The sequence below is a fragment of the Panthera onca genome, chromosome A2 (assembly GCF_046562875.1).
Source record: "Panthera onca isolate mPanOnc1 chromosome A2, mPanOnc1 haplotype 2, whole genome shotgun sequence".
Taxonomy (NCBI): Eukaryota; Metazoa; Chordata; class Mammalia; order Carnivora; family Felidae; genus Panthera; species Panthera onca.
The window spans coordinates 135,496,377-135,512,678 of record NC_138340.1 but is presented as its reverse complement, the minus strand read 5'-3'; the positions used below and the strand labels follow the sequence as shown (position 1 = coordinate 135,512,678).

At 36.4% G+C, this 16,302-nt stretch overlaps 1 protein-coding gene across 2 annotated transcripts in view; it reads right to left on the bottom strand.

Moving 5' to 3' along the window:
• CFTR (CF transmembrane conductance regulator) overlaps nucleotides 1–16,302 on the bottom strand; it is a 183,524-nt gene that overhangs the window by 151,360 nt on the left and 15,862 nt on the right. Inside the window, exons 2-3 of one of the 2 annotated variants that reach the window (XM_060632964.3) lie at nucleotides 4,502–4,612; nucleotides 215–323 (exon numbers count right to left, since the gene is read on the bottom strand). In XM_060632964.3, coding sequence (XP_060488947.2) covers nucleotides 215–323; nucleotides 4,502–4,612 — 220 coding nt within the window. Of the gene's footprint in view, nucleotides 1–214; nucleotides 324–4,501; nucleotides 4,613–16,302 lie in introns of those variants that run through there. The other variant, XM_060632965.3, reaches the window with a different exon arrangement.

Genomic DNA, 16,302 nt, shown 5'->3' with positions numbered 1-16,302 from the left:
TAGGTTGCCACCTGTGTTTCAGGACATCTTAATGCATTTTTACTTGTCTCTACTAGAGTTTTAGTGGTTTCTTTGTATTTAGAGTTGAATTAGTCCTCTTATCTGAGCACCAGATTACCCTAGTCATAAAATGAATATAATTACTTTAGATTAATAAAATCATAAAAATGAATATACTTATTATCTATAATGAATTTACAAATGAGATCCTTACCCCTAAATATAATAAGAGTCCATAGAACATAAATCTCCAGAAAAAGCATCTCCGAAGGGCATTAATGAGTTTGGGGTTTTTCTTTGATGCCAGTTCTCTGTCCCATTCTCTGCAAAAGAATAAAAAGTGGGACCAATAAGTTGCATGTGCAAATATTTGAGTTGTTTTATTTCCCTTAACATAGTTGTATTCTCACAAAGACATCCAAGGAGATTAAAACAAGTGACTAAAGAGACAAAAAAAAATAAAAAAATAAAAAAAAAAAACAACCTTGTGGAGACCTTCCAACACCAACACTCATCAGATGTTTGGCAGAATTTGATGCTTCACTATGTATCAATTTTCAAAGAGTTGACTTCATGACAAGGCCAGATGTGATGGACAAGAGGCAAGCCCAGAAAGTTGTGGGCTTCTTAAAGCAGTGCCAAGAAATGGATTAGTAAAGTATGACTCTTAGGAATATACATTACTATGCTTGGGACAGAGTGAAAAATAAACAAAAATGTAACTTTTTTTCCTCTTCGCCTTTTGATCTTTACTTGTTTAGGAACTGTAGTAGATTTTACAAAATTTAACTGTCAAAAAAAACAACAATATAAAAAGTCAGGTGAATTTTTCTGTTATTTAACATTAGAAAAGCCTGTCTGAATGACTCTGTTTTTAAGTATAGGGGTATGAAACAAATCTTGTCAAACTTCGTTTTAGCTACTAAAGTCATTTATTAGAGTAAAAGTCTTTAGAAAATTAGAACAGAATCAAATTCTCTATTTTCTGGTAGGAATAGAAACCACATAGTCTGAAAGAAGGTGGTATCAAAGAAATGTTTTCTTTTAAAAACTGTAAGTTCATCTGTGGATTATATTTACATTATTGCCACTTCTGTTAATGAAGGCCCTCTTTCTCTTCCCAAGTTGTTAAAATATATCTCTGAATGTTACCCTGATATTCATTATTAAACTGTACAGAGATGAAAAGTTTCACAGGCAAGAACCAGACAAAGGGTTTGCATTTCATTAAGAGCTCTTTCCATTACTATTCTTCTACCATTACCAGAGCTGGTTTTAAGTTACTCCAAAGGAAGACCACACAACTGAAATTTGAGGGCAAACCTGGCAGTCTGTGCATGGACACTGGCTCCCCCAAGAAGCTTACTACCAACAAGGCCTAATCGCCCTATCCCATCTATCTACTCTTTCACTCACATGCAGGGCCTGCCTCTTGTCCATATCATTCAGTGACTCACAACAGGGTAAGAAGCTAAATTTTTAAATTTTATTTTGTATTTTTAATTTTTATTTATTTTTGAGAGAGAGACAGACAGAACGAAAGCGGCGGGGGTGGGGGGGAGGGTAGTGAGGGAGACACAGAATCCAAAGCGGGCTCCAGGCTCCAAGTGTCACCACAGAGCCTGACATGGGGCTGGAACTCACGAATCGTGAGATCATGGCCTGAGTCAAAGTTGGACGCTTAACCAATTCACCCAGGTGCCCCCAGCCTCTCTTCCAAAGGAAGAATGGGTCAGATGAGAAAGTCAGGAAAGAAAGGTGGTACACAGACCAGAGAAATGGTTTCAAGGTGGGAAGAAGAGGTCAGCATGAAGTCATGTAGGAAGATGCCATTTTATTTGACATTAAGAGACCTCTGGTGACCCTGATTGATGTCATTTTGGCACCATGGTAGATGTGGAAACCATATTTCAAGAAGATGAGATGAAAAGGAAAGGTGAAGAAGTGGAGAGATCAGGAGAGCAGAGAAATGTTAGCTGTGGAAAAAGAAGAAGAAGGAGGAGGAGGAGGAGGAGGAGGAGGAGGAGGAGGCGGGGGAGGAGAAGGAAAAAAGAATGGAGTAGCAACCTGAAGGAAAGGCAAGGTGGGATAATTTATTTTAATGGCTGGGATTTGAACACTTTATAGCTTGAGAGGAGTTAGCAGGGAGAGGAGGTAGTGTGGTTTCAGTAGCACCACAACAGATCCAGTAAGAATTTCAAACACTGAGAGTTAAATCATGAAGGAGAAGCTCTATGCTTATCATGTTTGTAGCTTCTCATGGAATGGGTGTGCAGTTTGCACATAGGAGTGATATAGAGGGTTCAATGCCACAGCCACAAACTGAGTCAGATGGGCCAGTGTGCCTCAACTATGTGGTAACCACCTAAGGACCTTTGTCACCAGGAAGTTATGAAATGTGAGTCCAGGTCACTTTCCAAGGGTGCAGAGGTACAAAGTACTATATATAAATGATATATCACTCTTCCAAAATGTTTCAATAAATTCTAAATAACAATTTTATTTTTCAAAAAAAGAAATAAATATGGTGAAAAGAGATACAAAATAAAGATAAAAGAAAGAATTTATGGACTTATGCTGGCACAGAGTTATTGAATTGAAAAAAAATAGTTATATTTTTAATTGAATTGATATGGGGGATACAATCAAAACAGGAAAAACAATCTTAGGTCAGATAATCCTACAAATTCAGGTGTCCTCCATTTGGCCATAAATGAAAATAGAACTGGAGTACACAGATTTTTGTTAACCTAGCCCTTCCTTGATTCATCTTTCCCTTAGCATCTATTCAGAACTAAGATATTCAATATCTACTGCTTTATTGTGAACTTGCTGGTACATCTACACTGTATTGTGTTTACACATTTTATCTCTGCAACAGTGTTACAGGTTTTCATATAATGTTGGTCATTGCACATTCAATTACCATTCATTCAGCAATTGTTTATTGAGCATGTGCTATATGCCAAGCCCTAGTCTAGGCACTTGGGGATACATCATAAATAAACCAAACCAACCAGCCAACAAAAATATCCTTGCTTTCATGGCACTTATACACACTAAGTGCTCAATAACAGGAATTGGTCCTTGATCTTGGAAATATGAATCTATTATTCTCACTAACCTAATTCTTTGAATAAAATCAAGAAAAAATAAGGCTGAATATCTTACTTCGCTTTGAAAATATTTTTTATAGGGAAATGAGTTTAGTGAAAGTAAGGTAAACAAATTATGAGTCTCAACTTTTTTGAGGCAATAATTTACTAGCTACTTTTTCTTTTTTCTTTTTCTTTTCTTTCTTTTTTTCCTTTGGTCTAAGGTCTAAGGTCTCTAGGATTTTTCACATTTGGCCAAGGAGAAAGGACTCTTTTCTCCCTGGTTTGTAAAGACATGAGCAAAGAGTTCTAAGGACCCACTGCATGGAGGAATCTGGTCTGAGAGAATAAAACCAGCACAAGTAAATGCCACCAAGTGGCCCTTGAGTCTCTGGTTCCACTGAGTCTCTAATGCCAGTTCTCTACCTATGTCCCTTCACACAGGTAGGATACACAAGCCAACAATTTCTCTATATTTACTTAAGTTAGTTAATTGGGTTTCTGTTGCTGGTAATCAAAAGGATTCTAATACTCTTAGAACAGGGAACTCTGAGAACTTTTCTATGGGAAGCACTGATCCTGGGGAGGCTATAAGTACAGACCTGCATTAGAATCTTGGCTCTGTCAACTCATTAGCTGGAAAATTCCAGCATCTCTCTGAGCCTCAATTTGCTCCCTGCAAGATAGAGATAATGACGTTTTCCTCCAAGAGCTGAGAGGAGATACTATACCTAGCATTCAATATGTACTCAAAACTATGAAATTTGGGGGGCTCCTGGGTGGCTCAGCCAGTTAAGCGTCTGACGTTGGCTCAGGTCATGATCTCACAGCTCGTGAGTTCGAGCCCCACATTGGGCTCTATGCTGCCAGCTCAGAGCCTGGAACCTGCTTCAGATTCTGTGTCTCCCTCTCTCTCTGCCCCTAACCCACTCATATTCTATCTCTGTCTCTCTCAAAAATAAATAAACATTAAAAATAATTTAATATGAAATTTTTACATTTATTTGATATCCAATAGCCATAACCTTAAGATTTCCAAGTGTGTACACTTTTATTCACATATTAATATTTGGGAGGCAAATAGACACAATTTGCTTCATAGATATTACTTCAGTCTCCACAAAATCTACTTAATGTTCTTTAAAGACAGATAATGTCTCAATTATTTCTCAGAAAAAGTCATTTATCAGGAATATGGTTAGTTTTGAAACCCTTCATTGTTTAATTTTTGATTGGTGAAGACTTCAGCAAGAAAATAAGATGCTCCTATTGTAAATATGCCATTTTGAGAATAAGACATCTAAAAGATTGGTTCTCTATTCTCTAGAGTATTAATATTAATAATTAATAATAATTAATAGTATTAATTTCTCTTTTCAACTAGTGGTCAATGTGTATGAACATACCTTTCCAATTTTTCAGATAGATTGTCAGCAGAATCAGCCGAAGGGATCTGATATATGTCTGACAATTCCAGGCGCTGTCTGTACCCTTTCTTCAAAATTGGTCTGGTCCAACTAAAACAAAGAGAAAAGGGACACATGTAAATATCCATGTGATCTGGCCTCCAATATAGACTTGGAATCTGATATTGTTTTAGTTTTTTTTCAACGTTTATTTATTTTTGAGAGACAGAGAGAGACAGAGCATGAATGGGAGAGAGGCAGAGAGAGGGAGACACAGAATCCAAAGCAAGCTCCAGGCTCTGAGCTGACAGCACAGAGCCCAATGAGAGACTCAAACCCACAAACCATGAGATCATGACTTGAGCGGAAGTCAAACACTTAACTGACTGAGCCACCCAGACGCCCCAACTTTTGAGTTTTTATTCCCTTTGTTTTATTGTAATTTAATTATGTTTATATCATTTAATTTTTAATACTAGTTGTACTTAACAACCCGCTCAAAACTTTCCTAAAAAAGTTAACAACCCATACAGCTAGGCAGGGCCAGTGGCAGAAGATCACTGCCAGAGGGTGGAAAGACTTGGGACAAGGGAAATGGCATTGAGGACAGAAAGGAAGGGGCCTACAGAAAGTTTAGTAAAAAGGAAAATATACTCCATCTATCAATAAAAATTACATGTTCAATATGTTTGAAATTATTAAATTATGACACTAAATTTACAAATAAACAGAATTTTACTATCTGTAAATTCCAAATATTATAAGGAATTTGTAGGAAATTTTAAAAATAAACCTTTTCATCTCTCTTTAAAAAAACTTAAAACATACATCTTTTGGTCCATATCAAAGACCTGATGACTATTTTAATAAATGAGTTTCCATCTTACTTTAAAGTAACCTTTTGTGGGGTGCCTGGGTGGCTCAGTCAGTTGAGCGTCCAACTTCAGCTCAGGTCATGATCTAACAGCTCGTGAGTCCAAGCCCTGCATCGGCTTCTGTGCTGACAGCTCAGAGCCTGGAGCCTGCTTCAGATTCTGTGTCTCCCTCTCTCTCTGCCCCTAACCTACTCGCATTCTATCTCTGTCTCTCTCAAAAACAAATGAACATTAAAAAAAATTTTTATTCAGTAACCTTTTGTGAGCTGCCTCTATATCAAAGACCTGATGTCTATTTTAATAAATGAGTTTCCAGCTTACTTTAAAGTAAACTTTTGTGGGCTGCCTCTATAAAAAGCTTCCTTACAATTGCACCAAAAGGCATAAAATACCTAGGAATAAATCTCACCAAATAAATTTCACCAAAGAGATGAAAAATCTACACACTGAAAACTAAATAAAGCTTATGAAAGAAATTGAAGAAGACACAAAAAAATAGAAAAAGATTCCTTGCTCCTGGATAGGAAGAACAAATATTGTTAAAACATCGATACTACCCAAACCAATCTACATATTCAATGCAATCCCTATCAAAATAACACCAGCATTCTTCACAGAGCTACAACAAATAATGCTAAAATTTGCATGGAACCAGAAAAGACCCTGAATAGCCAAAGCAATCTTGAAAAAGAAAACCAAAGCAGGAGGCATCACAATCCCAGACTTCAAGCTATACTACAAAGCTGTAATCATCAAAACAGTATGGTACTGGCACAAGAACAGACACTCAGATCAATGGAACAGAATAGAGGACCCAGAAATGGACCCACAAACGTATGGCCAACTAATCTTTGACAAAGCAGGAAAGAATAGCCAATGGAATAAAGACAGTCTCTTCAGGAAGTGGTGCCGGGAGAACTGGACAGCGACATGCAGAAGAATGAACCTGGACCACTTTCTTACACCGTACACACAAATAAACTAAAAATGGATGAAAGACCTAAATGTAAGACAGGAAGCCATCAAAATCCTCAAGGAGAAAGCAGGCAAAAACCTCTTTGATCCTGGCCGTGGCACCTTCTTACTCAACATGTCTCTGAAGACAAGGGAAGCAAAAGCAAAAACGAACTACTGGGACCTCATCAAAATAAAAAGCTTCTGCACAGTGAAGCAAACAATCAGCAAAACTAAAAGGCAACCACTGGAATGGGAGAAGATATTTGCAAACGACATATCAGATAAAGGGTTAGTATCCAAAATCTATAAAGAACTTATCAGACTCAACATCCAAAAAGCCAATAATCCAGTGAAGAAATGGGCAAAAGACATGAATAGACACTTCTCCAAAGAAGACATCCAGATGGCCAACCGACACATGAAAAAATGCTCAACATCACTCATCAGGGAAATACAAATCAAAACCACAATGAGATATCTTACACCTGTCAGAGTGGCTAAAATTAACAATTCAGGCAACAACAGATGTTGGCGAGGATGCGGAGAAAGAGGATCTCTATTGCATTGTTGGTGGGAATGCAAGCTGGTGTAGCCATTCTGGAAAACAGTCTGGAGGTTCCTCAAAAAATTAAAAATAGAACTACCCTACGACCCAGCAATTGCACTACTAGGTATTTATCCAAGGGATACAGGTGTGCTGTTTCAAAGGAACATATGCACCCCAATTGTTATTGCAGCACTATCAACTATAGCCAAAGTATGGAAAGAGCCCAAATGTCTATCAATGGATGAATGGATAAAGAAGAAGTGGTATGTGTATATATACATATATATATATATATATACACAATGGAGTATTACTCAGCAATCAAAAAGAATGAAATCTTGCCATTTGCAACTATGTGAATGGAACTGGAGGGTATTATGCTAAGCGCAATCAGTCAGAGAAAGACAAATATCATATGACTTCATTCATATGAGGACTTTAAGACACAGAACAGATGAACATAAGGTAAGGGAAGCAAAAATTATATAAAAAGGAGGGGGACAAAACATAAGAGACTCTTAAATATGGAGAACAAACAGAGGATTACCGGAGGGGTTGTGGGGGGGCGGAATGTGCTACATGGGTAAGGGGCATTAAGGAATATACTCCTGAAATCATTGTTGAACTATATGCTAATTTGGATGTAAATTTAAAAAAAATAAAATTAATAAAAAAAAAAGAAAAGAAAAGAAGCTTCCTGTGTAGTCTGTCCCCATTTTAATATGATATTACACCTTGATATCTAGGTTTGATTATCCAGGGTTCCATAGCCCAGCATCATCAAACCACATATATTCAGTAGTATTTAAACTCAAGTTAGCCATTCATAATTATTAATAAAATTTAGTGTTTCCTGATAAACTTACCACAGTAAACCCATATTTGTATCCTGAAATAGAAACTTGGCTTAAAGTGAAGTATAAGAACTAAACTCAATGACCTTAGGCTACCTAGCAATCACGAGAGTTACTCTAGAGAAAAAATTTATTCTGTGAGTTTAAACCTATAACATTGAAAGAAATTTCTGCCCCAACAAGTTCTCTTATTTTGTATTTTAGAAATATAAAATCAAAGGCAAAACAAAACAAAAAATTCCCCCAGATATCTACACATAGACAGTCTATGATATATTAGCTACGGCAAACTCCAGCCACCACTCCTTTTGAATAATCTTAAGTAGGTTAAACATACTTAGATGGAATCTAGGAATGCCCAGTCAGGATTTCTACTTCCATATTTCTTTCATTAGAAATCAGTGAGTCTCCAAGTGGTTCTGGAAGCAAAGCAAGTGCGCCTAGAATAACCAACAGCAATAAATCCTATTCCTTCTTCTCTTCGAATTTGTTCCCACCATCTCTTCCTTTCATCTCTAATTAATCTTATCCTCCTTCATCCATAACCAGTCACTATATAGTGACAATGGACTTTAAAAAATGATCTACTTAGAAAGTGTGACAGTTTCCAGAGTTCTGGCTATTTCTAACAGAAACTAGCCAATCATTACTTAGTGGGTAACAGAGATCCCTAAAGTAAGTAGTTCTTTATAACTTAAAAGTTTTTAAGGGATTTTGGGGGGGGGGTGGGGAAGTGTCTAGTACCCAGATACACTGTTCTAGTCACTTAACTATAAGATGCTTCAGATTTTATTAGGAAAGATGCTAGCAGTTCATTTTTTAAAAATATACACACACAGACAGACATACACAGAAGAAATTGTGTTTAGTTTCATTTATTAAGATAATACTTCCAAGTTTTGTATAGAGTGACTTGTAATTCTTTATAACAAAAATAATTTTTCAATCATAGTCATTATTAAAGCCTTGATTTTCACAAAACCTATCCCCCTGAAAACCACATAATTAAAGCTTATAATCATTTTTGCATTTGACATTTGGCTTTTATTAATCCAACAGAGACATCTAACATTTTCATGTGCTAGAATTTAAGATGAAGGTCAAGTGTCAAACCTTTTCAGTTCAAAATAATTTTGTTTTTATAAAACAATCATGCTTCCACAGTATTTAGCTTTACATTTTCTTTAACTGGCCAAGTGAAATACATCAGAAAATTCAACAAGCACTGGTTGCATGGACTAATAGCGTTTTTCCTTTTTGCATGAAATAATACTTGAGGAACTAAGTAGAAACGACTCTAAACTATTTTGTGCAGACGAATTTAAATACACCAGAGGCTTTTTCATCATTCAACTTATTTACATTGAGTTGGAACTCACCCAAATAATTTGGATAGTCCTAATTGAAGAAAATGTTGAAGTTCAGGCAAAGGAAAGAAGGGGAATCATAAGAACACATTGTGATAATAAATCTCAAATTTCTGCAGCATAGCTCTACCATTTTGCTTTGTAGTTTTTTCTTATTATGTTTATTTGTTGTTTTTGTTTTTTGATAAATGGCTATGATTGGATGGATTGATTTGAGACCTGAAGTCATCCTCAACTTTATAAGGATTTAAAGGGGAAAAAAAGTCATACAAATAATACTTCAAATGTCCAGTTGTTTTATCAACTTAGATTTCATGTTATCTCATAGGTGTATTTTTCTCAGTGAATTTTAGTGAAAATAACATTTGAGAAAGTAATGGTATCTGGTTCTCAAAAGTCCTATGTAAAACTTGCAGTCTTCAAGAATGTACCCCAAATTTGTAGCATTGGGGTGAGGGTCAGGTCAGTGAGTCCTCATCCTCTGATTCCACAAGCATGTAAACAGTTTTTGCTGCTTATCCATAAAATGATAAATTTATAAGCAATAGCCACTTGAGTCAGCTTGAACACGTTTAGGAAGAACAAATGGCTTTGCTAAAGATAGCCATTCTTGTGTTTGAGAGTTAATTACTCATAAGGGTCTAATTTTACCAGGAAAACTGTAGAAGTTCTTTTACTTTCTCTAGATGAGTGAACAGCAAAGTAAATGTAGTCCATGAATTTCAGACAATCTGGAAAGATAATTAATTGCTGCTTAACAAAAGACCATGAGCCAATTCCAAAAAATCTTCTTGAAGTCCATAATTTATAGCCATAAAAGCATCCTAATGTAAATTAATTTAACTTCATGCCTAATGAATCCAAACATTAAATAGAAAATCTTCCCATTTGATAAACACTTCTAAATATTAGGAATATATGCATATTAAGGAAATGTGTGGAAAAAAAAATTTTTTTTTTGCTTTTCTGTATTATCCAATGTTTAACTATGAGCATGTATAACTTTGGAAATAAGGAGGAAGTTGTTTTTAATTAAAGAAGGTACACACAGTTGTAATTCATTACTTGTTACGGCTGTCTAACATTCACTTTCTAGTCAAATGTGTTCTAACTCCATGATTCTCACACAATGCTCACTATCAGTATTAATTTTCCATAAAATTACTTTTTTCCTCCTGATATGGTTGTCTGAGGTACTACTTCTTCATGGAGACTGCAAAGCTCCAGCCACCTGACTCCTACTACAAATCTATTACTGGAAAAAAAAAAAAAAAACTGAATTAGTGATTTCAAGAAGAAAAAACAACTGTAGCCTCTAACCCTGTCTGTAACATTTCCCAGTCACATGACCTTGGAAAATGTTCTAGATCTCTCAGCTGCAGCTGCTGCTAGAAATAACAACTACTTTACCTGGTTTTCATGGGGGCCAAATTCATTGTTGTCTATAAAACATTACAAATGCACCTTATTATATGCTTCTTGATGTAAATTACTTGGCTTCAGTTTAAATTTCAGAGCACTAGAGGTTATTATTATTGGGATTATAATCATAGTAATAGCTAACATTAATACAGTTTTACCAGAGACCTGCAAAATGCTAGATATTTCACATACGTTATTTTATCTGATCCTTACAAAAGTGCAAGAGAGAAGTCCTAGAATTATCTCCCTCTTATAGATGAGTAACTGAGGCTGAGGGAGTTTAAATAATTTGCCTAAAGAAGAGTTAGAATTGCAAAATAAGACTGTGATACCAAAGCTTACACTTGTATCAAATGTGCCATATTAGGACCAATTTAAAAAGGAAAAAAAAAAAAAAAACAGCTTACACTCAGCTATAACAGCAAAAGCACAAACAACAGTAGAAAACAACAAAGTGGACATCATAAAAATTAAAGAGCTTGGGGTGCCTGGGTGGCTCAGTTGGTTAAGTGTCTGACTCTTGGTTTTGGTTCAGGTCATGATCTCATGGTTCATGGGTTCAAGCCCCACACTGGGCTCTGCAGTAACAGAATGGGGCCTGCTTAGGATTCTCTCTTTCCCTCTCTCTCTGCTCCTCCTTCACTCGTGCTGTCTCTGTCTCTCTCAAAATAAATAAGGTTTAAAACAATTAAAATTAAAAACTTATGCTTCAAAAGATACTGTCAAGAAAGTGGGAAACCCAAAGAATGGGAGAAAAAATTTGCAAATCATATTATCTGATAAAAGTTTTATCCAAAATAGTTAGGGACTATTATAACTCAATAATAAAAAGATAACCCAATTTAGTCAGAGGCATAGGATCTGAATAGACATTTCTCCAAAAAAAGATACAAAAACACCCAAAAGCAAATGAAAGAATTCCCAACCTTATTCGCCATTGGGGAAACGTAAATCAAAACCACAATGAGATACCGCCTCACACCCACTAGGAAGGCAATAATAAAAAAGACAGGTATTAATAAGTGTTGAAAAGGATTGGAAAAATTAGAACCTTCATACCCGGCAGTGGAGATGTAAATGATGCGGGCACTTTGAAAAAACAGTCTGAAAGGTCCTCAGACCATGAAACATAAAGTGACCATATGATCTAGCAATTCCACTTGCTGGTATATGCCCAGGACAAATGAAAATGTGTGCCTATGCAAAAAATTGTACACAAATGTTCATAGAAGCCTTTTTTATAACAGGCAAAAAAGTAGAAATAATCCAAATATCATCTGCCAAATGGATAAATGTATATTCCTACAACTAGAATATAATTCAGAGATAAAAAGGGATGATGTACTGACACATACTACAATATGGATGAATTTTGATAACACCACACACTGTTCCATTTATATGAAAGTATGAAATAGGTAAATCTATAGACACTGAAAGTGGATTAGCAGCTGCCTGGAGCGGGGTGGGGTGGGGGGAAGAGAATGACTGCTTATGGGTGTGGATTTTCTTTTTAGGGGGAAGCAAGTATTTATTTTTTGTTTGTTTATTTATTTTGAGAAAGAGACAGCACGAGTGGGGGAGGGGCAGAGAAAGAATCTCAAGTAGGCTCTGCCCTGTCAGCTCAGAGCCCAATGTGGGGCTCGAACTCATGAACAGTGAGATCATGACCTGAGCTGAAATCAAGAGTCAGACACTTAAGTGACTGAGCCACCTGGGTGCTCCATGATGAAAGTATTTTAAAGTTGATAGTGACAGTTCCACATCTCTTCCAAAATCATTGAACTGAATACTTTAAATAGGAAAACTGGTATGTGAATTAGATCTCAATAAAGCTGGTTATTAAGAAAAACAGCATACAGAAATTTGTCAGTGTTGATTTTGAAAAGTTTTACTACATTTTATTTTTACCCCTAGAATGCATGAAATGCAAATCCTTATTATGGTGACTTTGACACTCTAAGACCTTTCAAATAAGGGTGTGCCTGGATGGCTACCGCAAGTGACCATGAGAGGATATAAGGATTGGTCACATGCATCATAAGTTGTGCAAATTGCTTTGTGAAAAATAAGTTGTGAAAAAGCTACCATGGCAATAGCAATGCAAAGAAACTGAGGAATGGGCACCACTGATGAAAAACCTCTTATACCAGTTCTACTAATTCACTCCCATGACTTGGATTTCAGGGACTTGAGCAATTGAGAGACAAGCAAGGCTACAAAAATTCCTACCCATCTTGAAAGACAGAGAAGAAACAAAGCATTGTGATTTATAGCCTCTGCCCATGTGCTTTTGAAAAGCAGCCTCAGAGTGGTATTCTAGGGTTTTCATTTAATTTTATTCTATCTGGACATGAAGCCACTAAAAAAAGCCACAAAATTTATCATCGCTGGAACTAGTGGCTAGAAAGATGGGATGATTAAGTGCCCTATAAAATTGCTGTATCCTGTATAAGTTCACTTTTAGGAGCTCTTTACTGAGAAAGACAAGTCATACCAATGCTCTCTCATTTCTGGGTTTTATTTCCATTGGCAATAAGAAATGTATTTGAAACCAAGAAAATAAGGAAGCAGGGGAAACGTATTGGCCTTAAGATTTTACGGTAGAAATGCCACTGGGTCACTGGCTGGCATTTGTAAAAGCTTACAGAGAGAAACTTGTATGACTGTCAGAACCTCACCACTATTACTGTTATTTTAGACAATCACATTCTGGAGAACAGAGCAGAAAAGTGGTTCCATGCCCAGTGGGAGCTGAGAAGGAAAGAAGGAAAACAAGTTATCTCTTCTTCTTTCTAAGGTACGAACAAAACATACTTCACATGAATGGTATATTAAGGATATCACCCACATGATGATATATTGATTTAACTTTGCTGGTATTTGTTTTATAATCATCCCATTTATCTGGTATTCCCTCCCTTTTTCTAGAACCCTGAATCTTTCATTGAAGCTCTTTGTTCACCTAGTTTGTTAGGACACCTTGACTAGGAACCAAAATAAACAGTCTCTAATGAGCTTCTCCATTCTTCAGCCATAAAATATCCACATCCTTTCCAAGCCCTGGTTTTCACGCTAGAGTCAACTCAACATCTGGAATCAAAGGTATTTGATTTCTCTCTGTTAAATTGTTTCTCACAGGCATGTAGACGACACACCTCTCCTGAGGGCAGTAACCCTCTGAGAAGCTTTGGGCTGTGGAGTCAGCAATCTGTTTGGTACAAGCCACCATAGGCAAAGCACAAGCTAACTCTCATGATCTCCAACACCCAAATCACTTAATGATCTCTCACGATGTGTACAAAAAATATCACTACTCACTAAATCCTCTCTGACACATGCTTGTTACTTACTGCCTTGAAGCAACTTTTCCCAAAATTAAAAAAAAAAATACAGGGTGATTCCAACCAACACGGTTTATTTGAAGATGTTTATTTATCTATTTTGCTTGATAGATGGAATGGTAAAATGGAGGTTGGAGGTGACATTGAAAATGTTCGAAGATAAAGATTAAGAACTAATACTCCCAGGGCGATACTGAATCATGCTGCATCAGGAAGACAAAGTTGATGCTTTTTTAAAGTCAGTCATGATAAAGTTGGTCTCTAGGGTGCTGCTTGAAACCAATTAACCAGATAAATGGTCAGTCAAATCTTAAAATGCTTCTCATTTATCTTAACCTTCTCTTTAACTTGCTTATGTTGTCTGCTCTGTTACACTGCTATACTACTGTTAACTCATGATTACTTCTCAGAATGATTCAAAGAGCAGCATGGCATTGGATTCAGACTTCCCAGCTTTGGATGGTTTCCCATCTTCAAACTGTATGTGGAATTTGGTTATTGGTGGCATTTTAACCTGTTTTAATCTTCTGTTGCTATTATTTCACCCTTAGAAAGAAAATTGCAAATTATAGCATTGAGAGTAAATTTAATATTTTCTTCTCCCTTTTGGTGTCACATTGCATGACTCAAGATTTAAGTTTCATATATATATATAGACACATTTTTTTTTTGAGAGAGAGAGAGAGACAGAGAGCAAGCAGAGGAGGGGCAGAGAGAGAGGGAGACACAGAATCCAAAGCAGACTCCAGGCTCTGAGCTATCAGCACAGAGCCTGATGCGGGGCTCAAACCCACAAATCTCAAGATCTGAGCCAAAGTCAGTCACTTAACCAACTGAGCCACCCAGGCGCCCCAAGATTTAAGTTTCAGATTCTGTTCCGAAGGTTGTGGAGTAATGCTAATGCTATTTTTCATTTTCGTGGAGCTTTGATGCTACTGGTAGGGACTCTGACAATAAAACTCCCGAGAGGTGAAGGGAGAAGGAAAGGTGGCTGGCTGAATCTTTCCCTGCTGTGAATCCCAGAAAAAGGGAGCATAACAGAGGCAGGACATGGAGATAACCAGTGGTTCAAGGTTGACCAAGGAAATTAAACTCTACTGTAAGAACCTTACTTTAAATCCCCTTCACTTATTATTTACATCTTTTTTTTTCATATAAGCAACATGTGGGTAAAGGTCCATAAACATTATAAGTAGCTTTTTTCCCCCCAAGAGTAAAACACACAATAATAGAGGACTGAAATACTAACTGATCCTAATAAGCAATTTAAGAGTTCAAAATGGTCACCTTTACAATCAGGTCATTAAAAACAGAAATCATAAACACAAATCATGGTAGTTTAGTGAAAATCATTTTTATAAAGGCACTTACGAATTACCGTGATCTTAAAATGTCACACTCTCTTGCTTCCATACACACTTTAGGAAAATGAACTTGAAAGGAAATATTGAGCCAGATTCTCTTCCTTTTGAACTCAGCATGAGTTCCCACTGGATGAAACCATTGGTAATTAGGGGGCTCTTAATTTTTAAAAGGATTCTCCCTGTCTAATCACTTAGCAGGGCTCTTTTTTGTGGGGGAGGGGGGGTTGTACCAATACCAACTAAGTATCAGGTCACCCTGAAGAAAAATTAATAAATTCCTTGAAATAAAATCTGACTTCTATTCCCAAGAAACCTGAAATGCACTGAAATAGTTTCATATAAATTATGTATACGTGAGCCTCTCTGCAACCTAGGTTTAATTTCCCTCCTGTGTGCTCCATTCTCGCCTGTGTTTCTTCCACCTGAGCCATAGCCACAACTTGTCTATTTACTTGTCTGCCAATCTCTCACATCTCCAAACATACTTGACTTAAGCTCCATGAGGGCAAACACCTTTATAGATTCTTTATTTTACTGAGGTATCCCTCCTCCTGCTCCTATTGTACAGCATGGCACATAACTGTCACTCAATTATTTTCAAAATTGTTAAATTAATGTTACCACATGATGCTTTGTTTGCTAGTTTGTTTTACTTATAAGATTAACTTCTTGATCAATGTAAGTGTAATATAAATCTTTGTATCTCCATTGCCTTCTCCAATGTTTAGGACTGGCCCAAAAAACTGAATAATGTGTTAACTACTCAAACTTTGTATATTTTTAGCCCATGTGATACTATTGCAAATACATGTTGCTCGGCCAATACTCCTGTTCAAATGTATTAAAAGCCAATAACAGAGTCAAAACGTTTTTCAAGTCTATGGTAAATGTAATGCAAATGTCAAGGTGACTGTGCCCTCATATGACATAACTCACATGTTAGGGTTTGCTCAAGAACCATTCTTTAACAACAGTTCTGAGTCATAAGTTAAAGCCAATAATACTAAAGTTTCTAGCCAAGATTATGTAATTCTCCTCAATAAGATATTTTCGTATTTAACACCCTTCATT